This window comes from Arvicola amphibius, chromosome 1 (assembly GCF_903992535.2).
Source record: "Arvicola amphibius chromosome 1, mArvAmp1.2, whole genome shotgun sequence".
Classification (NCBI taxonomy): domain Eukaryota; kingdom Metazoa; phylum Chordata; class Mammalia; order Rodentia; family Cricetidae; genus Arvicola; species Arvicola amphibius.
The window spans coordinates 133028747-133054195 of NC_052047.1; the positions used below are offsets into that span (position 1 = coordinate 133028747).

The 25449-nt window shown below is 47.2% G+C and overlaps 2 protein-coding genes across 8 annotated transcripts in view; both read left to right on the plus strand.

Annotated features, from left to right (window-relative positions):
- Positions 1–2588, plus strand: part of Plekha1 (pleckstrin homology domain containing A1) — a 53901-nt gene extending 51313 nt beyond the window's left edge. For 5 of the 6 annotated variants that reach the window (XM_038344531.1, XM_038344535.1, XM_038344518.1 and 2 more), the window contains one exon: positions 42–2588. In XM_038344531.1, coding sequence (XP_038200459.1) covers positions 42–252 — 211 coding nt within the window. In that variant the 3' untranslated portion in view covers positions 253–2588. The remainder of the gene's footprint in view (positions 1–41) is intronic. The other variant, XM_038344542.1, reaches the window with a different exon arrangement.
- Positions 2589–20107: 17519 nt separating this feature from the next.
- The window catches only part of Htra1 (HtrA serine peptidase 1), a 50439-nt gene continuing 45097 nt past the window's right edge, over positions 20108–25449 (plus strand). For both annotated transcript variants that reach the window (XM_038336251.1, XM_038336263.2), the window contains exon 1: positions 20108–20684. In XM_038336251.1, the coding sequence (XP_038192179.1) occupies positions 20210–20684 (475 nt within the window). In that variant the 5' untranslated portion in view covers positions 20108–20209. The remainder of the gene's footprint in view (positions 20685–25449) is intronic.

A 25449-nucleotide genomic window follows, 5' to 3' on the forward strand; every position in this document is an offset into this window, starting at 1 on the left:
GTCAGTGATTAGCTGTGTCTGACCACCATTCCTCTTTCCAGGAGCATTCCGGCTGCCCTTCAGAATCCAAATACACTGTCCGTCCTGCCGGGGCAGCAGCAGCCACCTCACATTCCGCAGCCTCTCGCAGCCACTCTCTGGTCTCAAGCTATACCATGGAGAAGCGAGGATTTTACGAATCTCTTGCCAAGATCAAGCCAGGGAACTTCAAGGTCCAGACTGTCTCTGCAAGAGAATCAGCTTCCAAAGTGACTGAACAAGCTCTGCTTAGACCTCAGAATAAAAATGGCCCTCAGGGAAAAGATGGTGAGCCAGTGGACTTAGATGATGCCAGCCTGCCAGTCAGTGATGTGTAAGGCTGCCTGCCCCACTCATCCCTCAGTGTCCTTTCGTGAGGATTCTAGCCAAAGATGATAGAGGATGAATGGTTTCAGTGCATATATTATATTGTGTCTTGGGTGTACTCTATAAACTGGCAAACCAAGAATCTAGGGAGTGGCCAAGTTAATGTAATTTCTTTAAGAAAGGAAGGAAAAAAGCCGTGTCCGTATCAACTGTTTGAAGCTTTATGTGTTTGGGTGGTAAAAATGTGTGTGTGACTTTTTTTTCTAGTGACTTTGAAATTTTAAATAACAACTTAAAACATTAAAATTTCTTATTATTTGGTCATTTAAAAATGCTAATATGACTCCCTATGAAATACTCAATATTTACACATTCTTATCAGTTAACATTATCAAACAGAACATTGCCAGACAAAAATTCTTAAACTCATGATGTCTGTGGTGCTGCAAAATTTATATTGCAATGTGGATTATATAGAAATTCTAACCATTTTTGATATCAGGTGAGTGGTAAATTTTGCATAGAAGATTTGATTAGACTGTTGGTGCAGGAAGGGGTTGAACGGGGGTGGAGCAGCAAAGGTGAGGGATTAGAGTTAAGCTAGAGCTAAGGTTTTTTCTTTTTGGTGAGGACTTTTTTTTGAGACAGGATTTCTTTGTAGCCATGTCTGTCCTGGAACTTGTGGTGATCCTCCTGCCTTTGCTGCCTCCCAAATTATAGGCATGTGTTACACAGTGTGATACTTGTAGAATTTGCACCTATCAGTATTTTATTTCAGTAAAAATTATTTGGTCATAAATTTTGGGAAGATATGATTTTTTTTTCAAGACAGTTTCTTTATGTAGTCCTTGCTGTTCTGGAACTTGTTCTGTAGACCAGGCTGGCCTAAAACTCACAGAGATCCTCCTGAGTGCTGGGATTAAAGGCATGTACCACCAACGTCCAGCTGATTTTTTTTTTTTTTTTTTTTGTAAATAGATCTTATTTTTGAGTTTGGATTAGTGAAAGACCTCTTGGTTCATATGTGAAGTCATAACTGCCCTTAGTCATGAAATTGTTGTGGCCTCTACTTTTTCATCATCAATAACCTATATTCAAGTGCCTGTGTCTTCTCATCTCATTTAGGATGTGCTCCAAGTCCTACATGATTGGCTTTAAATGTTTGAAGAAATTAATTTCAGTAGCATAGTTTGATATGTTAAATAAGATAGCTTTTTATGTCAGGGACACCAGAATGTTGGTGTTCTACTATCCGTGCAATATTTATGTCTTGAAATAAATTGGAGTATGCATTTAATCGTGGGGATATCCTAAGTGGAAGTACCTCTCTAAAGAACCCATAGTTTCTGGTGTCGAGTGATAGACTGGTTTGAGCAAGTACTGTTTTGTGCAAAGTCTTAAGTGTTTGCTTTTCCCAGGCTGCTGCTCTGTAGTATTCCCAGTCCCACACACTTCTGTTTTGGTGACATGGGTATTAGTGTTTTGCCTTTTGATGTTCTAAGACTACTTGTTGGAGGAGGAGGAGGAGGAGGAGATCGCTTCTGTGTGGGGTCTAGGGTCCCAGATGTGTTATTTAGTTGCCCAGCACAAGAACATTACCACTCACCTTTTGTAACATAAGCTAATATGTTAGAGTTCTATGTAGTTTTCTCTTTTGCAGCTGCATTGGAAAACCATAGGACAATGAGGTTTTTAAGCAGTCACCACCCTTCTGCTGCTGTGTTCATTCTCCAGGCTCTTTGGGAAGTTCCCTTTTCATGAACATACTAGGAACTCGTGTACAGATACTCCGCAGTATTGATGAGCCTGGCGCTGTTTTCTTTGGTACAGCCTCCACAGTGCACGTTTATTTTAGCATATTTTGGTATTGCTATATTTCATGGTGGCAGAATATTAGCTCTATTTTGGGACTTTTTATAGAATTACCCTTATTCAAAAGCATAGGAATATGTTCTTGTGGTTGTCAGAATTTCTTAATATTTATCTCAATTCTTTTGTAAGCTAATGGAAATTATTTAATTATTTTAAAACATACCTTCTTGTAAATATGTCACATCTGAAGTGTCAACAGTTACTTTGAATACCGTAATGTTTGCTGCATTTTTTTCCTGTGTGTATATTGTATCTCCTTTCAGAACAGGAACGTGCCTCCTGATGTTTACTGTTACACCTGCTCTCTTTGTATGTCCGATTGGTTGAACACTGTAATGACTTGAGAATAAACTGCTCAGAATTCATTTTCACTTCATTCTCATTTTGTTTGGTTCAGGTCTCGTGTGAACAAGTCAGTAGAACTGGTAAGAACCGTTTTTGGTTAGTTCATTTGCTTACCTTTGAACAAATTAGAAATTCACATCAGGTGGTGGTTACCTTTAATGCCAGCACTCAGGAGGCAGAGCCCAGCCTAGTCTACAGAGCAAGTCCAGGACAGCCAGGGATACAACAGAGAAACTGTCTCAAAAAAAAGGGGGGGGGGGGAAGAAAATTCACATTCTTGAATTCTTAGGGTTTGTTTTTTGTGTTTTGTTTTTTTGAGACAGAGTCTTGCTGTATCATCTTAACTGGCCTGAAACTCATGTAGACCAAGCTGACATTGAAATCACAGAGATCCTCCTGGCTCGGCCTCCTGAATGCTGGACTATAAAAATCTGTACCACTATGCCCAACAGATCCATGAATTCTGAAGACAGTTGTATATGAAATCCTATGAAGAAAATGTCCGTGTTTAAAAAGCTTACTTATTTTACTTAAAAAAAAAAACAAACAAAAAGCATATTCTCAAAAGCAACATTAAGTGTAAAAATTACTATGAAGCATGTTTGGATCATCTGTGCTGCATAGGGCTCTTGATTATTTGTCAGTCTGAGCTGAGGCAAAACTAATTGCAGAAGCCATAGGACTCCCTCCACCCCACAAACACACACGCAGATTGCCTGCCATGTGGGGAGTGGTAGGGAGAGATTGAGATGTGAGGAGATGTAGTCAAACCCCAAACAAAACCGAAGAACTTTCATCCCTGCTTTTTGCAAATTTTCCCTTTGATAGTGAACTCAGCTGACCAACTGTGGTGAACTCTATGTCTAGATCCTAATTCAGTGCCTGCTTCCCAGAGACAGTTCAAACACTTACCAATTGAGTGAAGGATGGGCCACTTTTGTAAAATATATTGAACTGTACACCTATTGTTTGAAATACAAAAGGCTGTCCTTATTATATATTGCTTTGGGACTGGAGAGAGTCTCAGCAGTTAAGAGCATGGGAGACAGCACTCGGGAGGCAGAGGCAGGCGGGTCTCTATGAATTCGAGGCCAGCCCGACCTACAAAGTGAGTTTCAGGACAGCAAGGGCTGTTACATAGAGAAACCGGGTCTCAAACAAAAAGCAAACATGTACTGCTCTTACAGAGTTCAGTTCCCAACACCTACCTGTAACTTAAAAATTGCAGGGAATCCGACCTCCTCTGCTGGTTTGAATGAGAATGATTCCCACAGGCCCATATATTTGCGTGTTTAGTCCCCAGTTGGTGAACCGTCTGAAAAGGTTATGAGGAGTGGCCTTGAGAGTTCTGTTAATGGTTTCAAAAGCCCACACCATGCCCAGTTTCTTTCTCTCTGCTTGTTGCTTTTGGATCAGGATATAAATTCTCAGCTATTTCTCCAGCATCATGCCTGCCTGCATACTACTACACGCCCAAGAATGATAAAGAACTAACCCTCTGAAACTATAAGCAAGCCCCAATTAAATTTAAAAATATAAGGCTGGATGTGGTGGTGCATACCTTTAATCCCAGCAGTTGAAAGGCAGAAGCAAACGGAATTCTTCGAGTTTGAGGCCAATCTGGTCCACATAGATTGTTTCAGTCTAGCTGGGGCTGCAGAGTGAGACCTTGTCTCTAAAAAAGAAAGACAGCAAAGTTCTAATAGCTTAATTCTAAATCTCATATAAAGCTTGGTGTTTGGAAGGGTCTACTCAAGACATGATTAGAAGCATATTTAATTAGATGGTTTTGTATTTTCCATTTGCTAATTTTCACATTTTAGAGATTAAAGTTTAATTTTCCCCATTTTCAAATGATTTGTAAAAATTGTATCTTCCCTAAAATTCCTTGGTCCCCTTAGCTTTCAGGCATTATAGGTAGCCCTCAGACCTATTCAGAAAATAAAAATCCATTGTATACATGTGTGGAACTTTCAAAGAATAAATATACATTTAAAAAATGTACTTTCCCCAAACATCAAAATGTATTTGGGGGCTGGAGAGATGGTTCGGTGGGTAAGAACACTTACCACACAGCATGGAAACCAGTGACATCCATGTAAAAAGCTGGTGTGGTCATCTTTTTATGCCTGGAACCCCGGTGCTGGGAGGGCCAGGGACACGAGGTTCAGTGGGCCTGTTAGGGAGAGACCCTGACCTGACAGAGCAGGACACACAAATTCCTCTGGCTTCCATGTGGGTGCACCTACATCCGCATATGTGTGCACTCCCATACACACACAAAATAATAAAAGTGAAAATTTTTACATGACTTGTACTGAAAAATATTGCTGAACTGGTTAGTGTTTATAATACCAGTTGATGAAATCTAGTCCACTGCTCTGACATCGAAGTGATTTCCTAGTGTCTGTTCGTGTGACGATAGTGCCACCTTCTGGTATTGGTTGCTACAGTTAAAGTAATTTGACATCTGTTTTATTTCACCCAACAGGAAATGAGAGCTGTGGCAGCATAGGATAACTTTGAAATTCATAGAAATTTGAAATCACCTTTCCTAAATGATTGTCATTAAACTTTTTAGTAGATAACTGTAGCTTCACATATATAAGAAATAATAGAGAGAAGCTGGGCATGTCCACAGTGAGATGCCATCTCATAAGATGATAGAATACAGGATTATCTTGTATGCCTTTACTCAGATTTCCCCCAGTTATCTCTTATAAAGTTACAGTGCAGTATTAGAACCATGATAGAGTCCAGAAACACAACAGTCCCATCCCTGTGGGGACCCCTCATCCTAGTAGAGTCATAGCCATCTGCTAGCGTACAGTTTGGACACACGTTAGGGTTTAAAACAGTCTTCAGGTGCTGAAGGTTGACCCTTAGTCCCTTGGGTATTTTGCTGCGTGTGTAGGAGTCTTGAGAACTGCCCTTCATATCTCCTGAATAATAAGCGATGGAATTTTCGGCTTGTTATCAGACAGCTATTTCACATGACAGATGTCTTTATGCAATCTTTTCAGTTAACTTGCAGAATAATAGGAAAATACCTTGCTGGTAACCATAGTGCAAGAGTTCAAACTGATTTTTTTAAACATATATTTTTAAGGATTTATTTCTGTGGGTGTGAGCATGTGAGTGGAAGTCAGAGGATGACACTCGGGAGTCGGTTTTCTCCTACCCTGTGAGTACTGGGGACTGAACTCAGGTTAGTGTTAGGCGCCTTCTTGACGGCGCATCAGGCTTTGGATGTAGCTGTAGAGCGTGAATATAAAGAATCATTTTACATATGTGACTGGTGGGTGTTTTTCTCCTTTTGATCACTTGGAGTTAAAGTCAGATTCTTGCCTTCCATGTACTGTAGACCTAAGGTAAGAAGCACTGTATCAGAGTGGACTTCTAGAAAGCCCTAGAAGAACAAGGTGCTTCCAGGAAACTTCTGTTTTACATGACAAGGAATGCATAATGTTGATTTGCAATCTCTATGGTCCAAATAGGGATAGAGAATTTAAATTATTTTCTTCATGGTTCAAGGAACTTTCTCTCTTCCAAGATACGACTCACAAATCTCTCCTTGCCCTAGTTTTCTTCAGGGAAAATGTAAGAAAGGGAGGAAATGTGGGAGAATTTCTATGACTCAGGAACTTGCCCAGTTAAGTCCTCCCAATTTCCTTTTCTGCACCATTATAAAACACCCTAATAAAAGTGGCACAAGGGAAACAAGGCTTATTGGGCTCACATTTCCAGGTTGCAGTCCGTCACTGCCAGAAGGTCAAGGTAGCAGGAACTTGAAGCAACAGGCACATCACATCCAGAGTCAAGAGCAGAGAACAGCAAATTAGTGTATCCATTCTAGCACTTGGCACTGTATCCATTCTATACAATCTAGCATGCCCTTCCCAGGGAATGGCACCACCCGTGGTGGGCAGATCTCCCCATCTCAGCATAGTCAAAACAATCCACATGAGCAAGCAGTCTCTCATTGTGACCCCTTCCCAGGTGATTTTACATTGTGCCCAGTTGACAATCCAAGTTAACCATCACCATCAGCCTTTGGTCCCAGGGACATCTGTGCGTGGTGACCATTATATATATCTAGCTTATAATTTTGGCTCCTGCTGTCCCTCCTCTTCTCACCTTTCCATTTGCCTGCTTATATTTTGAAGGAGAGAGATTTTCCAGTGGGTCCTGTGTGGCAAGTGAGAGGAAGTGAGGCACCAGCACTGAAGGGGAACGGCCTGTTTGTTGGCTTGAATAACTCGAAGCCCAGAGAAGCTGTGACTGAGGTAGTGGCTCTGCAGGTAGGCAGGCTTGAGGGAGAAGCCCACAGTCTCACTACTGAACGTGGTATGTTTGAGATACTTAACTAGAAATCCAAGTGAAAATGGCCAGCAGGCAGTTGGATAAACCAATTGGAACTGAGAAAAGTCAGCTTGACAGAAGTTAGAGTTACTTGGGAAGAGGAGCCTCAGTTGAGAAAATGCCTCCATCAGATTGCCTGTAGGCAAGAGCAGTGGTTAGTGATTGCTCTAGGGGAAGGTGCAGGTGGTTCTGGGTAGTATAAGAAAGCAGGCTGGACAAGCCATGGGGAGCAAGCCAGTAAGCACTCCTCTGCGGCCTTTGCTTCGGTTCCTGCCTTCACGTTCCTATCTTGGCCTCCCTCAGTGGTCTGTGACCTGCGATATGTAAGTCAAACAAACCCTTTTCTCTCCAGTTGTTTTTGTTATGGTGTTTATCGCACCGATAGAAAGACTAAGACAGAACGCATCACACGTGTGCCTGGTGCCCCTGGAAGGTTGAGGAGGGTGTGTAATCCCCTGGAAACGGAGTTCGGTTGTCTGGGTGCTTTGTCTTTATCGCTGAGCCGTCTCTCCAACTCCATGATGTTCTATGTTTTTTAAATATTTAAGCCAAGCATAGCAGTGCACACCTTTATTTCCAGCACCTGGAGGCAAAGACGGGCAGATCTCAGTGGGTCCCAAGCCAGATCTACATAGGGAATCCCAGGCTAGCCAGGGCTCCATAGGGAGACTGTTTTAAAAACCAAACAACACACATAGTCATATCACATTGTCCCTCTGACAGCACTCCGCAGCTTTGTGTCTCATGGCCTTACTTGGTGTCATCATCCTGATTAAGGTGACAGGAAGGCCCCCAGGGAGAGGAGCCAGCATTCACTTGCTGAACATTGGGTTCTATTCTGATTCTGGAAGCTGTTCCAAGACCGCTTTCAGGGAGCCTTAATTGTTAGGGGATTTTTTGCTGACCTAACACAACTTGGCTCATGATTGATTCTTGTCCTTAAGCTTAAAACTAGGACAAACCTTAATGAACACCGCACAGTGTCTGTAGTTCTGCTCAGCCAGTTTCTTTCCAGCAGCAGGAATAATGTCCTTGATTAAAGCTGCTCAGCACTCAAGGGCTTCTCATGGGCAGGATATTCCCTTGGGTCCCAGGGAATAAGGAGGAAGAGAGACAGGTACACAAAGGTCACCTCTTTTACAGGGTACACCAAGACCAAGATAGGTATTGAAGGAACATGCTAGGCCATTCTACAGGAAAGGTCTTGGAGGATTGTAACTTAGAGGTTTTGTGTCACTTACTTTCCTGTTGCTGGGCAAAAACACTATGACCAAGGCAAATTATAGTTAACTCAAGTTAATGGTTCTGGAGGGGGAGTCCATCATGACAGGAAGGCATGGTGGCAGAAGCAGGAGGCTAAAGGCTCACATCTTCGACTACAAGCAAGCAGAGAGAGAGAGAGAGAGAGAGAGAAGGAGAGAGAGAGAAAATGGCAGTGGCTTTGAATCCTCAACCCCCATGACCATACTTCCAACAGCAAGGCTATCCTCTAAACTTCGTGTTGTGCAACCTCGGAGAATCCTTAAACAGGAAAATAAGCAACTCAAAATAACTCCAGTAAGTCCCTGAAGCTGACCAGATTCACTAAGCCTCTTTCTGCTGGAGTAAGCAACGAACACTGCAAAGACTCCGAGACAAGACAAGCTGCAAAGAAGACTGAGACCAGAACAGCTGCCTGGAAGAAGCAGAGACCGTCTGAGTTGACTGGATGAGGTTTAGACCAACTGAGGCACCTGCAAAGGATGTGCTCAAGCCTGTTGAGCTGCCTGCAGGCTGTGCAGTGTGTTCAGGTTCTCTGCTTTTGTGAACGATCACCTGCGCTGGGGTAGGCTTTGGTGATGCAGCTGTCTTTGAGTTATTTCTGCTCCTATAAGTAACCCCTTACCCATATTTCTGTAAGAAGAAGGAAAGGAAAAAAGAGAGAGAGAGAGAGAGAGAGAGAGAGAGAGAGAGAGAGAGAGAGAGAGAGAGAGAGAGAGAGAGAGAGAATTTTGTGACCTGGCAATGCTGAAGCATGCATGCATGGGCAGCCCATATATGGCGGTTCTGTTGAACTTGTCCATATTGGGTTTCATGGTCTAAGTTGGTGAGGACGACTGACCAGGTCTCTTCCTCAAGAGGGTACCAGGTCTCATTACAGATGGTTGTGAGCCACCATGTGGTGGCTGGGAATTGAACTCAACTCAGGACCTTTGGAAGAGCCGTGCCATCTCTCTAGCCCATTTTTAAAATTTTGTTTATTTTTTTAAAATATTTTGTTTCTTTATTATGTACATAGTATTCTGCTTGCATATCCGCCTGCAGGCCAGAAGAGGGCACCAGATCTCATTATGGATAATTGTGAGCCCCCATATGGTTGCTGGGAATTGAACTCAGAACCTCTGGAAGAGCAAGCAGCCAGAGCTCTTAACCGCTGAGCCATCTCTCCAGCCCTCTAGCCTATTCTTGTAAGTAACCCCAGGCAAACTCACCAAGTTGGACTTTGGTGGTGTCCATACTTTGTTCTGTCTTGGCGTCCCTGCTCGGATGAGTGGAGATGTGCTTTCTCTCTGCAGGTGAAGTTTTGTCACACAGCATCTCCCCAACGCCGTCAACTGAAGGCCACGTAAATATCTGAGCCTGGGGGAACATTGTCATTCAAACCACCACAGTCTCGTTGATCATTAGATGCCCATTGTGGGTCTGTTCTTTGTCATTTTTATCCTGGGACCCGAGCATATAGGCACCCTTGTCTGAGAAATGTCTAGAAGTCATGGAAGAAGGAAAAGATTCGCCGGGCAACTTCAAAACTGCTCAGAAGTGACACACGCCACCACGTTCATACTTCATTGGCCAGAGAAAATAATACTCGAGCTAGACAGCAAAGGACCAGGAAGTGTTGTGTTGAACCATATGAGATTGGCATTTTATTATGTAAAAGAAAATGATAAAAAGCAATTATGTGTAGCCTAGTATAATTCCACAGTGAGGGCAGTGAAATTGAATTATTAGTCTACTCCATACAGTAAAATGGAAAAATATCAAGAATAAGAAGCTTAGTTTTGTTGTGCATTTGTGGAGGTCAGATAGTCTTAATAAGTTACTTCAGACTATTATGAGTCCTTGCAATGGGTAAGGTGCTAGGGGAGCCAATGACCCAGACTCATAGGATGGCTGTCTGTAAGGGCGGGAGAAGGCTCCGCTATTGGGCAGAGACAGACAAGGTGATGGGTGCTTGTCTAACAGGTGCACAGTACTGTGGCCAAATTTAATTCCTTGGTCCTGAGGAAAGAATCATGTAAGCACTGCTCAGAGTGACATGTGCCGGCTTCCTCAAGGCCAGCAGGAAAATCTGAGTCAGCTCAGGGTAGCCTGTGTTTGTGTGTGTGTCTGTGTTTACTCTGTTTTGTTTTAGGAGTGTGAATGCCAAAGGGCTCTCCTAATCAGAGCAGGCAGACCCAGAGAACGCTCCCTTTTCACGGACTCCACGTTAAACTCATTTGAGACCTTAATTATGCCTGTAAGATCCACCCTCCCCCCAGAAAACCTAACGACAGAAGTGACATCCATTATAACCAGGATCCTGTCCGCAATTAAGGGGGGGGGGTGTTGAGGACTAAATAGGACATGACCACCAAGAGGCCAGAAACTTTGGAGGTCACCTCAGGATTCTGTCCGCTTTGCTCTTAGCATGTTCGTTCTTGTGTATGTGTCTGTTGTTTAAACCTGTGTCTTCCTGGCAGCACTGGATGCAATGTGAGCCCTTTATCCAAGATTTTCCCCCTTAGTTTTGCCTTTTTTTAAAGTTAGTTTATGTGTACGAATCTTTGCCTGCTTGTATGTATGTGTACAATGTGCACGTCTAGTGTCCATGGAAGCCAGAAGAGACCATTGTCCCCTGGAACCGGAGTTAAAGATGGTTGTGAGCTGCCGTGTAGATGCTGGGATCAGAACCTGGGTCCTGTGGAAAAGCAGCCAGTGCTCTTACCTGCTGAGTCATCTCTCTAGTCCTGCCCTTTTATTTTTGGGTTGTATATTCTCATTATAATTGCTCTAAAGCCCACTTTTACTGTTGAAAGTTTGTCTCCGTTTGTGATGAGCAGAAATTCTTTGTTTTTAATTAGGTCACATAGGGGTCTTTTTTACTTTTTCAAGGTTATGATTTTGTGCCCTGTTCACAACATCTCTTGGTCCCCAGATTGTGATGTTTTCTTGTGCAGACCCTTTTCACATGGACTCTTCCCTCGTTTCAGCTTTTCCCATTTAAACTTCTTATCTTCTTAGAATGAGTTCTTATGTCCTATCTGGAGATGTCCTGTATGCATGGAACTAAAGTTCCCTTTTCCCTACCTGAGTAGCAGTTGGTCCAGCACCCTTTATTGAGAAGACCACCCTATGGGATTGCAGCAAGACCTTTGGTAAATCAGGTGTCTATAGCCTTTCACGGGTCTGACCTGGGCTCCCTTTTGCTCAGTTGGTTTATGTATCTGTGTGCCAGCACCATACTGCCAGCTTATATTGTGAGACCTAGGCATCACCTTCAGAGGAACCCCAGAAGCTGTCACCTCAATGGAGACGGTTTGCTGGCAAGGTGTTTCCTTATGCGAGAAAGCAAACATGGCTATGAGGCACAGGGAAGGTGAAAGTAGAAAATGGAGAGAATGAGACACATATAGCTATGGAAAGAGTTGTTCTGAAGGCCCAAAGATTCTGGTGCATACATGCGTGCCTGTGTGTTTTGTGTGTGCAGGTGTGTGCATGTTCCCCACACATGAGATCAAACTGGGTGTTGGTCCTCAGATGCCAGCCGCTGCAGTGATGAGGCGCCACTCTGTAGAAGGAGCAGCGGGCATTCCCGCCTGGCTCCCGCACCGCTAGCTTTATACCTGAAATAATTACACGGAAACTGTATTCTTTTAAACACTGCCTGGCGCATTAGTTTCAGCCTCTTATTGGCTAATTCTCACATCTTGCTTTAACCCATATTTAGTAATCTGTGTAGCACCACGAGGTGGTGGCTTACCAGGAAGATTCTAGCCTGTGTCCATCTCGGAGAGGAGAGCTATGGCGACTGCCTGAGGTGTCTGCCTGACTCTGCTTTCTTTCTCCCACAATTCTGTTCTGTCTACTCAGCCTACCTAATTTTCTGCCCTATTAAAGGGCCAAGGCAGTTTCTTTATTAGCCAATGAAAATAACACATAGACAGATGACCCTCCTCCATCAAGCCGCCTTTGATGCTTTGGAGTTATTTTTATTTTGAGATAAGACCTCTTATTAGGCTGGGGCTCTCCCACTGGTGCTCTGGCCAGTGAGCCCAGGTTTTCACCTGTCACTCCCAGCACTGAGATTATGTGTGCACTCCACTTATGTGCATAAGTTCTTGGTGTTTGAACTCAGGTCCCCATGATCACACCGCAAGCAAAATTTCATCAACAGAGCTATCTCCTCAGCCCCTGAAGCCTCTGCTTTTAAGGATTAGAGGGGATGAAGTCATCAAAAGGAGTGTGAATCCAAAACACGTCTCACTAAAAAATGTTGGCAAGAAGCTGCCCATCTCCTCAGGAGCAGTCGTGAGAATACTAAAGTTTAGAAGGCGCCTGTGGCCATCTTCTGGCCTTGAGCACAGGGTGTCTCCTTGGCTGAGTGGCCAACTCAGAGAGCAGAGGTAGGTAGAGGGAGGGGGTTGAGCAGAGGGAGAAGGCGGGTGCGGCGCTAAGAGTCGGGCAGGCTGGGTCTGCAGTGCTGGGGAAGAAGCAGGAGGGCAGAAGCAGAGCTCTGTGCCCGGTGGGGCCTCCAAAGGGAGGGGCTGTGGAGGGCCAGCTCGGGTGGGCATGGAGGGGAAAGCGGGCTTGCTTGACCTTTCCTTCCTGGTAGTCTTATCGGTAACCTCCCCTAGTGTTAATGGTGAGCGTAGAAAATTAAAATCAGAGAACACCACCCATTGTCCCTCTCATGGGGGGCACACCCTTGCCCCCATAAAGCCTTCCAGATTTGGGTCTGAGGACAAATTTGTCAAACTGTTGGCGCAGCAACACACACACACACACACACACACACACACACACACACACACACACACACTTGCTTTATCTCCTGCATCTTGCCTAGTGGATCAGCAAGGCTCACCCCAGGAATGCGGTTTCCTTTTGAATCTCAATCCAGGGAAGTTCAGCCATTAGGGAGGGGTTCTTGACTTTCCTCGAGTGTCTGGGCTGGGTCTTCCTGAAGCTTAGGGTGTAGGTTTTCTCCCTCTTTCTTCCCAAGCTGTGGGTCTTCCTGAAAGGAAGGAGGCGTGGCTTCCAGGGTCCTGGTTTCTCAAGCTGGTGACTATTCTTTTTGAAGGAACGAAGAGCAAATTTGAATTTCCTGACTGGTGCCAGGTTGCAGGACCAGGCAAGAACATCCAGACATGGCAGCCAGGCAGGAAGAACACAAATGCCACAAGACAAGGCCTTAGGGCTCTCTGGGAGGATGGAGAAGGCAGGGTGGCAGCTGGCCAAGTGGAAAAGTACCTCAGCCGTGAATCACTGGGGACAGTGCTCTGCCGGGCCCATGTTCTTACCCATCTGGCACGCACACGGCTTTCGGCTGAGAGTCACATCAGAAAATGGAATCAAGTTTGGGGCAAGAAACTAAGTGAAAGTCAAGATGATAATGTGTTGAACCTGATTGGGGCCACAAACATCTGTTCACACGGCAACCTCAGGCTGGAGCCTGCTGTATGACCAGCAGTGTAGACACGTCGGGCAAGTCAGACTTCCACGTTGCAGGGAGGGCAATGCAGTCACCATCTGGACACAGACTGAGTAAAAACGAGTCTAATTTAAAACACCAAGTGTTCCAGTGTTTTAGATCTCTAAGATCATTACCCTGGTTAAAGAATAACTGGGAAGAGGGGATGGCTCAGTGGGCAAGAGTACCTGCTCTGTAAGCATGAGGACCCAAGTTCAAATCTACACATGTTCAAAAGAAACCTGGGTGTGCCTGGGTGTTCCAGTATCCCTAGCAATATGAAACAGAGATGGGTAGTTTCTGGGAGTTTGCTGGCCGGCCATCCTAACCCAAATGAGAAATTCCAGATCAGTGAGAGACTGCTGTCTCAAGGCAACCATGCAGATCACACCCAAGGAGGATTTCCTAGTCTGGCCTCTGCGTGCACATGTGCCCGCATGGGCATGTGTACTCACACACACACATGTATGTATCAAATATGTACACATACAAAATAAGTGAGTGACTGAAATACATATGCGTGTGTCACCCACATGGTGTCAGTACATAGAACGGCCTGTCTGTGACTCTCAGCATTGCTGCGTAGAGTTGGTTGAGTCTTCAGAAACATGGGATGCTCAGTCCCTGCCCCAGCTGTTTCTAACAGCTACGTCGACAGGCTATTTAAACAGCATGCGGTCTGCCTATTGAAGTTGTTCAGTTTGATATGTTTGGTATATTCAGACACATACAACCATCACAATGACTTGTTTTTAGTATTATTTTTGGGGTTTTGAGGCAGGGTGACTTGAGACTGGCCTCAAACTTGACATGTATCAGAGGATGATACTCCTTGACACTCCTGCATGCATCCCCCAAGTGCTGAGATTACAGCCCAGCATGCCTGGCGGCTATCACAATCTTCTATCTCCTTCAGCCCGGTGGTGGTGGCAACACCTTTAATCCCAGCACTCATGAGACAGGCAGGCAAACCTCTGTGAGTTTGAGGCTAACCTGGTCTACAGAGTAAGCTCTGGAACAGCCAGGGTTACACAGAGAAAACCTGTCTCAAAAAAGTAAAAATAAAAATAAAGGAAGGAAGAAAGACACTTCCTGTTTTTTTTTTTTGTTTTATTTTTGTTTTTTAAATGGTCTCATTATATATACAAATCTGACTGGCTTGGAACTCACTAGCTAGAGTAGGCTGGCCTCAAACTCACAGAGAGCTGCCTGCCTCTACCTCTCCAGTGCTGGCATTAAGAGTGTGTACCACCACACCCAACTTTAAAACATTTTCTTTGTCTGTAAAAGCAGCCCTAAACTGTGAGCCTGTGCTTCTGTAGAAACCCATGTTCATCTGAGCCTCATATGGTGAGGAGTTTGGTCACAAGCCTGGCACGCTGATCTTTTCTAAAGCTCCTGTGTTGGAAGGAGCCTGTCAGTGCAGTTGTGTGTTTGTGCAATTGGTTTAATTTGAGGGACCATTGAAACTAGAGATCTTCAAATGACATCAAATGCATCATTTTGAAGAGCGACAAAGCAGCGACGGATACCGGGATTGCTGTTTGGGGGTCGAGCCTTCTGTAACGAATAACCATGGCTGGCAGTGCTTCTCAAGTGCATTAGAAGCCCTCAAAAGCCAGGCGGTGGTGGCGCACGCCTTTAATCCCAGCACTCGGGAGGCAGAGGCAGGTGGATCTCTGTGAGTTCGAGGCCAGCCTGGTCTACAAGAGCTAGTTCCAGGACAGGCTCCAAAGCTACAGAAAAACCCTGTCTCAAAACAAAACAAAAAAACAAAAGTCCTCAAAAAATATCCTAAACATTCTTGCCTTTGTTTATGCGCTAAAGTGTCACCCTGAAAATGAAATGTTACAAAACCATCGGAGTCTCTTTAGCTCGCTGGGTTCCATTAACCTAATCGCCATTCTCATTCAAAGTGCTCCTCAACAGAGTAACATCTATATTTGAAAATGTTATTGAATCCATTTTTTTCTAATCTACCATTTATGATGCAGCAAAGTGATTCTCTAAAGACACAACTGGCTGGAAACTTGTCCCAGATCTGTGAGAAGTCCCAATCCTTCTTCTCCTCCTCCGTCTTTTTTTGTCTTGTTTTTTTATTTTTTGTTTTTCAACACAGGGTTTCTCTGTTGACCAGGCTGGCCTCTGCCTCCTGAGTGCTGCGATTAAAGGCATGTGCTACCACCTCCAGGTGAAGTCCCAATTCTTTAGGAGGGCAGCGAGAGCCCTTCTTCACGTCCTTCACCTGGGAAGCACCACCTCTTCAGCCTCCTGTCCTGCTCTCAAATGGGGTTACTGCTCAACCTGGAGTCTCCCTACCTATAGGGACCCACAGCACTGCCCCCAGGTGGGTGCATGCTTCTACCTGCCCAAATCCTCCCTGTCCTTGCAGATACAACCTCTTTTTTAAAAGTTTTAAAATGTTTTAGTAGATATATATTGGTACATATTTATAGGATACAAGAGCATTATCCAATATGTGTGCATGATGCATTGTGCTAAGAGCCAGTGTGAACAGCCTTTCTGCTGCCTCAAATGCCTATCATTTCTAAATGCCGGGGACTTCCGGATTATTCCAGCTATCTTCTTTTCTTTTTTCTTTCCCTTTCTTTCCTTCTTTCCTTCTTTCCTTCTTTCCTTCTTTCTTTCTTTCTTTCTTTCTTTCTTTCTTTCTTTCTTTCTTTCTTTCCTTCCTTCCTTCCTTCCTTCCTTCCTTCCTTCCTTCCTTCCTTCCTTTTTTCTTCTTCTTTTCAAAAAATTTTAAAAATAATTTTATGTGTCTAGATTTTTTGGCATATGTACAACATGTGTGCAGTGCTCAGAGAGGCCAGAAGGCAGCATCAGATTCCTTAGAATCTGTAACTGGAGTTACAGATGGTTTTGAGGCATCCTGTGGGTGCTGGGAACTGACCTCCAGTCCTCTGGAAGAGCAGTCAGTGCTGTTCACTGCTGAGCCATCTCTCCAGCCCTCTTTTACTTACCTTGAACTATATTACTATATTAGTTACTTTTCTTATTGTTGTGACATATTTGACAAAAGCAGTTTAAGGAAGGACAGATTTGTTTTGGCTTCCTGTTCAAGGGCACAGTCAGTCTGTCATGGTGGGAAGTGACTCTCAGCATGACAGCAGGGTTGTGGGCGGCGGGTCACCTTCACCCACAGTCAGGAAGCAGAGAGACGAATGCTGGTGTTCAACTCACTCTCTTCTTTTTCCGTAGCCTAGGACCTCAGATCATGGGATGATATTCTACCCCTACCCCATTCCTCACCCCACCCTACCCCACCACTGCATCTGCCCATGGCAGATCTTCTTACCTCCAATGACCACCTTTGGAAATGACCTTATAGACACTCCCAGACGTTTGTCTCCTGGGTAACCTTGTAGAGTTGAAAATCAAGATTAACCATCAAGTCCTGGAGTGCGATAGCCCACAGTCACCTGACTATGCTGTGAACGCTAGACCCCATCCCCCCAGCTAACTGTTTCAGCACCCATTTTCTCCACCCCTTTCTCTCCTCTTCCCATCTCCAGTGGCCACGGTCACACTGTGTTTCCAACCCCTTAGTGCCCTGGTCTCCCAGCCCCCACCACACACCCACCATCACCCCGCTCTTGCTTTCTTATGCTCCCTCTCTGCCGTGCGACAGGCACTGGCTTTTTGAAACTTACAGGGCCAGCTCAAGTGGCAACGTTCATTTATGTTCATTTAAACTTGGATTAAAAATGAAAACCCAGTTTTTCGTTTGCCCCAGCCACTCCTCAGCTACCTCGCTGTCACACTGAGAACATTTCCACTGTTGCAGGGAATGCTAGACTCTGAGGTCCTGGGGACCGAGCTCAGTCCCTCAATGCTACATACGGAATTCTGCTGAGGGCCTGCGTGCTATCCTGTCATGTGGCCCGTGCTGAAGAGACTTCTCTTACAGTGAACCAAACTGAACGATATGGGATTGCCGCGGGGAAGATGGGCAGAGTGCATCAGTGTGGCCTTCCGATGCTGGAGTGTTGAGGGAGGGGGTATGCTCAAGAGAATGGAAGCCTAAACCAGTTCAGAAGGAGTTCCATCTGGTGGCAGGAGTCTGTCACTACGAGAAGGGAGAGACAGGTGGGGCGGAGGGGGATGGATGTGTCAATAAAAGGTGCTGCAGCCCCGGGATTGATGGGCAGCCTGACTCAAGGGGCAGTTTGGTGACAGCCAGGATACTGGAAAGGAAATGGAGAAACATGGACTTGATCTTGCTGGAACTAACAGGGGTTGGAGTGCCAAGAGCCCAGGAAGAGTCAAAATCACCAATGCAGTTCCTTTGATCTGGGGCCTTATGAAGTACAGGCATCCCAGTTCCCAGGCATTCTGGGTGTTTTGCACACGCGAGTGAACTCACACACGACGTGGATAACAGATCTTTCTCCTGCTGCACAGTGGCCATAGATAGCTTCTGGGGTCAGCTCAGCCTCTTTTGCTGAGTAAGGCTTTGGCAGCTGCGACGTCTCCTCATTCATTATTCATGAATAGATCAACTGTTCAGAACTGAAGCGCCAACGTAAGAAACTGGGGTTGAGAAAGAGTGGCAGGGAACTTGCCTGTTTGCCAGCAGAGCTGCCCTCTTCACTCTGGAGAACACTTCTCTGGGAAACGGTGCCAAGACCCTGATGGAAGAGAAATGAGTTTTCATGATGCGTCAAAAAAAGTGCACTAAAAGGAAAGAGAAACAGTCTCTCTCTATAAGTGGCTGCAGAGGGAAGACTCTGGAAGACAGAACGCATTATGGTCAGGGTCACCACAACGTGAGAAACTGTTGAAGCGTTAGGAAGGGCGAGAACCTCCGCTCTAGTGAGACTTTGGGAAGGATTTACTGGGACCTGCACTGGTTTGGATAGGAATGTTTTTTTCCGAGATAAGATTTTTTTTCTGGGTAGCCCTAGCTGCCCTGGAACTCTTTCTGCAGACCAGGTTGGCCTTGAACTCAGAAATTTGCCAGCCTCTGCCTCCTGCGTGCTGGGATTAAAGGCTTGCTTAGCCTTTCCAGTCTTCATTCTTACCTGGAAAACAAGGGGATTGGACAAAGAGGAGTTTCGCTGCTCACCCCTACATTTTTCCTTTTATGCCACCAGCCTACTGGGGTGGAACCAAGTTGATCAGCTTTGCAAAGATACCCCCTCTCCTCCCTCCTTTTGTTTATTACAATAGAGGAAAACACAGGTCTCCAGCATATCCAGAGATGAGTGGGTCTCGGGTCAAGGACTCCCCCCCTTAGCCCGTCTCTATGTTGTTGTAGGATTGGAGGATTCCAGCTAGGACACCAAAGTATTTTTCACGGGAGGCCCCTTTCTGCTGCCCCTTGGTGGGAGGGACCCTCTGGGACCTGGTGGCAGTTGAGACTTATCATGGGGTGGGGTATGCTTTGAGGGGAGTTGCATTTGGGTTTTAGTTTTTAGAAGTATTCTTACCGGAAAAGGAATTGTGCACAAGGGACAACCCAGAAGTAGACTAGAGCGAGATCAGCCTTATTTATCAGTGGCTCCTCCTTTCCTCCAGGTCAACAGCACCTCATCAGGTGTGAAGGGGAGGGGCGAGGAGGCAGCTCTGGTGGGACGGCGCACAAAACCGTTTGATTTTCTGGTTCTCCAAGACAAGATTTAAGTGTTCAGTGTTGGTCAATAAGTGTGTCAGGCAGAGAGACCCCCTTCCAGGGTCACGGTTGCTCTTCCAAATGATTCTTACATCTCTGTCCCAAAGAGGTGACTGTCACTGAAATCCTCATCTGAGAGTTCAAAGACAGATAGGGATCCGGTTGATTTGCCCAAGTGTTGGGACTGCAGGCGCCCGGGCTGGGCGCTTCTGTGTGGTAAAGACACGTTCCCTGACGACTCAGGGTAAAAAACAAAACAAAACCGTACAAAGCCATGCGGCCTCTGCACGCTCCCGGCAAGCCTTCCAGGTACCAGCCCCATATACCCTCGCGTGCGCTGCCACGCACACCACAGAAAACAACTTTTAAAATAAAAGAAGCGTCAGGAAGGTTTATGCTGCCAATTGCCTCTGTTTTTCGCTTTTCTCGCTTGAAACTAGGTCTGGGCGCTGAGTTTCTGCCAGTCTTGCCGACGCTGCCTTTCCACGGCAGGGTCAGATTGATTCACTTCCACAGATCCCCATGCTGGGCACTGGTCCATTCCAGTTGTGGCCGGGGTCTATGTGATCGCCCTCAGCGCTGGATGACCTACGGGAACTTTGCTGGCGATCGCGTGGGGGCTGAGCAGGCTTCTCTCTGTTGAGTATTACTTTGGTTTTAAGGCTGTCAACCCCAGAAGAAAAAGAAGCCTAGATTGGGAAACTGAGCCTGGACGGAGGGAGGAGTCGCGCGCTGCCCCGCCTCGTCCCCCGCGGGCGGTCCCCGAACGGCCCCCCTCCCGGGAGCCGTGCCCGTCCCCCTGGTTCCTCGTCACCGCCGCTAGGCCAATGGGCTGGGCCGCACGGCCGCGCGCACTCACACCCGCTGTCCTCAAGACCCCGACACGCCGTCCCCAGCGCGATTCTTCGGCTCTCGTCCGGTCCACAGCCGTCGGAGTCGCCATGCAGTCCTCACGCAACGCGCTCTTTTCTCTATTGCTGCTGCTGCTGCTGGCAGCGCGCTCCTTGGCGCTGCCGTCCGGGACCGGCCGCTCGGCCTCAGCTACCACTGTGTGCCCGGAGCGCTGCGATCCCACACGCTGCGCCCCACCGCCCACGGACTGTGAGGGCGGCCGAGTCCGGGACGCGTGCGGCTGCTGCGAGGTGTGCGGCGCGACTGAGGGCGCAACATGCGGCCTGCAGGAGGGTCCCTGCGGAGAGGGGCTGCAGTGCGTGGTGCCCTTCGGGGTGCCCGCCTCGGCCACAGTACGACGGCGCGCTCAGGCCGGCCTATGCGTGTGTGCCAGCAGCGAGCCGGTGTGCGGCAGCGACGCCAAGACCTACACCAACTTGTGCCAGCTGCGCGCCGCCAGCCGCCGCTCCGAGAAGCTTCGCCAGCCCCCGGTCATCGTCCTGCAGCGCGGCGCCTGCGGCCAAGGTACCCGCCCCACCCTGCACTGCACTCCTGGGTGGTTCCCCACCCTCACCATCCCAACCCAACCTGTCTGGATCGAGGGACAGCAAAGAACTGTGTGGTGTTCCGGGCATCCAGTCAGTGGGGGAGAGGAACGGGACTCGGGGTGGCTATGTTTCAAGGGCTCCCTCGGACCCAATTTTTGCGCCCAGCATAGGGTCGTTCCGCGCAACACCGAGCAGGTGCTTTGCGCACTTTGGTCCCGCAGCCCCTCTCCAGGGTGACCCCCGCATGCCGTTGGGGAGAGTCCCATTGTACCAGGATCTTGGCATATTGATACACATGGCCTTGGGGGGGGGGGGCCACAAGAACTCCTGTCTGTCGCTTTCCCTCCCTTCTCTCTTTCTGCTGCCCGCTTTCTTCTTGGAATTAGCCAGGCAGTATTTTTCTTGTAGTTCCTCAGTGAAAACTTTCACTTTGGAGATACGGAAAGAGGGAACAGCGCTGCCCAAGTCAGCCCGCACTTTCCTCACCTCGTTTCCTAAGTAAAAACCGGATTAGTACCGCGGCCCACTTGCTTCCATTGATTTGAGTTAACTTTCCAAAAAGAAGAAAAAAAAAGAAGCCCCAGAACTCATCCTTTGGTTCTTTTGAATGAGCTCAAACAGGTACCGAACCACAGAATTTGCCGAGGTAGAGGAGGTAGAGGAGAGGCCCGCTAGGGATGAGGAAAAATGTCCCCTCCCCCCGCCCCCTCCTTGTGTGACCTTTCTTTACCAACAAGATCTGGAGAGGCAGGGAGCTGGTGATGGGGTAAAGGAGGGTGAGAAAGTGCCCAGCTCCCTGCCGGACCTTCCAGAGAAATGCAAGGTTAAACGCAGAGATACCCTGTGGAAAAACAGTAAGCTCAGACTGGCCACTCAAACCCTGTGGGGACCAGCCAGCTGGGCTCTGTAGTACACTTGGCTTTGGCTACAGGGCTCCTGCCCAAACCTAGCACCTCCCTCTGGGCATGTGGTGGGAGGATAGGGAAGCGCAGGACAGAGGGATTCATCTAGATTTTTCTTTATAGGAATATGGTGCATATGACCACTTTGGATTTGGCAAATTTTAACTCCCGGGGACAGGAAGGTATTAGCGTGGTGTAGAAAGAGGTGGACCATTGTTTGTAGTCTTACCACCAGAGCCCAGGGCTGACCCTCAGCCCCAGGAAACTCAGCCTCATTAGAGAGAGGAAAGTTTTTCCAGAGAGGACTGATCCAGAGGATTTCCTAACAGGCATGGTGAGGACACATGCCCACTGAGCCCCAGCCCATGTGACAGGTGAGTTACCCTTCCATGCTTATTCGGTCTCAGCCTCTGGAAGAGGAAGCTTCTGTCTTTATTAATGTCTTACACCAAGTGGAACTGAGGTTGACTAACTTGTCCAAGGTCACTCAGCTGGAACCTGAACCCAGCAGTTTCGTTCAGATCAGGTCAGAGCTTGACCCCCAGGCTGGATGGAGGCAAGGGGCTTCCAGTGGGTTGGAATGGCCCTCTCACCCTGGGAAGAAGTGGGAGCAGTGCCGGTGCTGAGTGGACTCTTCTTTGAAGCCGAGAATAGACTGGTGTTGCCGGAGACAAGTAGAGATGTCCAGAAGTAACCCGGAGTAGGCGTTCAGAATCCCCTGGGGAGGAAGGTGTGTCACACAGGCTGAGGTTCTTGACTAGTTTTCTGATAGGCGCTTCTCAGAAGAGGGCCGTTGTAGCTAGCACTAACCTAGAGGAGGATTGCAGAGGGCAGGGGGTCTGGGCCGCTTCTGCACAAATCTGAGTGTGGGGTGGTGATGTCCAAAAAGCACATTTTGGTGAAGAACGAAGCAGCTGTTACTGTTTGTGGCTCCACTTCTTGGAGCCTGAGTTCCTGACACCGTGTGGAGCTGAGTCAGCTAAGGCCTGGATTTAGCAGAGACCGAATACTTGGCTGGTTGAATTGTTGCAGGGAGACAGGCCATTTGTTGACCCAGGGCCCCAGTGGCCCCAGTGGCCCCTCTGTGTGGAGACAGTCAGGGAAGAAGAGCTGGAGGTTAGCCATCCTTCCTACATTTCTAAGCACTTGTTGCTCTGTATTGTGTCTAACATACTATGTCTGCTTACCTGGTACTTAGGCACTGATAGTTACATGGGTGGGTGGACAGAAAGATGGGAGGAGATGCTTGGCACACACAGTGGATGCATAGTTTTGCTTTGTCCTTACTTCCCATCTGAGGCCGTGTCCTGAGGTAGCTTCCAGACCCTGGGAGTCGACCCCCTTCCTTCAGCCTCACCCTGCTCCAGCTCTCAGCAGCTGGTGCCCAGGACAGCTAGCTCACTTGATGTCACAGTTGAATAAGGAGAATTGACTACGTGCTCCAGTGTGAAGGGCAGATAGGTGGGCGTCCTGCTGTAGCTGGGTGGATACAGAGGTGTTTTTGGATAAGTCCCATTGAGTAGAAGATGAGGGGAAGCCCCGTGAGAACACACTGAGATCAGAGAGGTTCTGAGGCAGAATCTAGGCAGACAGCGCAGGAGACAGGTGGGAATGTGGTGGGAGGAGCTTTCCCAGGCATTGCACTGGGAGTCAGGGTAGCCCTTTGCATGGAGAAAATGCCATCACACCAAATGAAACTTTTTTGTTGTTGTTGGTTTTGGCTTTGGTTTTTCGAGACAGGGTTTCTCTGTGTAGCTTTGCAGCCTGTCCTGGAACTCGCTCTGTAGACCAGGCTGGCCTCGAACTCACAGAGATCCTCCTGCCTCTGTCTCCAGCAAGCTGGGTTTAAAGGTGTGTGCCACCAATGCCCGGCAAAAAAAAGAGAAACTCTTGTCTGTAAGTCAGTTAATGAAAACATCAGAGCCCATCTCTTGTTTTGGAAATAGAGACGAATTATCAGTGCTGCGGGGTCTGGCTGAGAAGTAGACAGGTATCCAGAGGACCGGGGTTTGTGACTACTGACCAAGAGAGTGCAAAAAGGAAGGGAGAACAGTTGGTGTGCGTGCTGGTTCACGTCTGTGTTTCCAGCAAGAGTTCCAAGGGTTTGAAGCCAGTTTTGGCCAACAGACCCTGTGTCAAATTAAAAAAAAAAAGTTTCGATCAATATAGCGTGCCAGCAACAAGGGGCCATATGGTTCATACTTCCGCACCAGGCGTCTGTTTCCCAAGCCTTTGGTCCTCCTCACAGTGCCGGTGTTAATTCTTCTGGTACAGCTGCCCATCACACACTAGCACCTTGAGCCCGTGTGTGGATCTGGAGCCTACTCTTAACCACCGCTCTGTGCTGTTGACACAGCAACGGAGATTATAAACCAGATCCAGCTGAGGAGCAGCTGATAGCTGAACTAAACAATACTCCAGATGGCCATGGCGTTGGACGATGAGGGATGGGTTTCTCCTTCAATGGGCACAGGAGTCAGGGCAAGGCTGTCTTCAGTTACTGGCCAAGGAGAAGCATAGGGTAGAAGGGGTTATAAAAAGATGAGTCTCCAAGCCAGAGTTCCAGACTCTAAACTGTTCTTGGGCAGGAAAGGGACATTCCAAAAGACCAACCATGGTGTGAGGTGCTGCAGACGTCTGCTAAAGAGCCAGGAAAAAAGACTCCCCAGATAGGAGAAACCTAGTCCATCCATTTCTCTTGCTGTACACTCCAGGAAAGCCCCCCTCCACCAACCTAGGACATCCCAAAGGGACAAGCATAGAGGTTTCCAAGCCTCAGGTGGGGGCAGAGAAGGGCTGGAGGGGGCCACCTAGGGGTAGAACTCTTGGCGGCACGAACTATTTGTAAAACGGACTTTATTTAGCTGGCTCTTTTTTGTGAACCTTGAGCAGATTGTCACTGTGAGCTTTAGTGCCTGGCCTTGCTGGACAGTGGAGATACAAAAAATACCAAGTCCCTGCCTGAGGGAGCTCACAGCTAGCACAGTGGGGGTAAAGACAGTTGTTCTTTACCAGAGGCTGTTTCCTTTTGTCTAGTGCAAGTTCACTAGAATAATTTCTGCCATTGGCAGTTGGATGTACCTTTGGTTCCTTAAGAGAATGTGTGTACAGGGTGGGGCCCAGGCTTCATCTTAGGGCAGGGTTGGTAGAAAGAGTGAGCAGGATTCTGTCATCTTAAACTGTCTTCCTAGCCTTTGTATGGCTTTCTCATGGTCTGGTGCCTTCCCTTATTGTCCCGACGGTTTGCTAAAGTGTTAAATAGTAAGGCTTGATAAAATTAGTAAGTTAACAGGATCAAAAGCCAGGCATTTGGTTTACTTTATCCCATCCCAGGCAGCAATAAATAGATTGCTTTGGAACTTAACCACGATTGGTCAGGGATGGTGAGGCTGTGAGCTAGCTGGCCGGATGCCTCAATACAGCCGGCTGAATTCTGAGTTGGTTTAGAGCTGGTGGATGCTGGACAAATTTTGTGCCTTGGATTTAGACATCAGGCTTTTCATGAGCTTATGTTTCTTATGGAAAAATAGCTCTGGTACCGCATGCTGTGAGGAGCGGTCACGCTTGGCAGTGCTTTGAGGAAGCCTTGAGTACTGACCCCTGGCTCTGGCCTGTGTGGGGGCAGACCTGACCAGTACCAGTTCCTCTGACTCTCAGGGCTGCAGCCATGAAGGGCCTGGATCCGTGCTTCTGAGGTCCCTTTTAGCTAGAATGGCCTACAGGTCTTATAAGGAAACTGATCTGTGAGGAGATTGTGGTCCTGTGTCTGTGACAAAGGCTTGGATGCCCTAAAAGATGCTTCTTGTTTTTCCTTAAATTATGATGGGAAAAGCCAAGGTT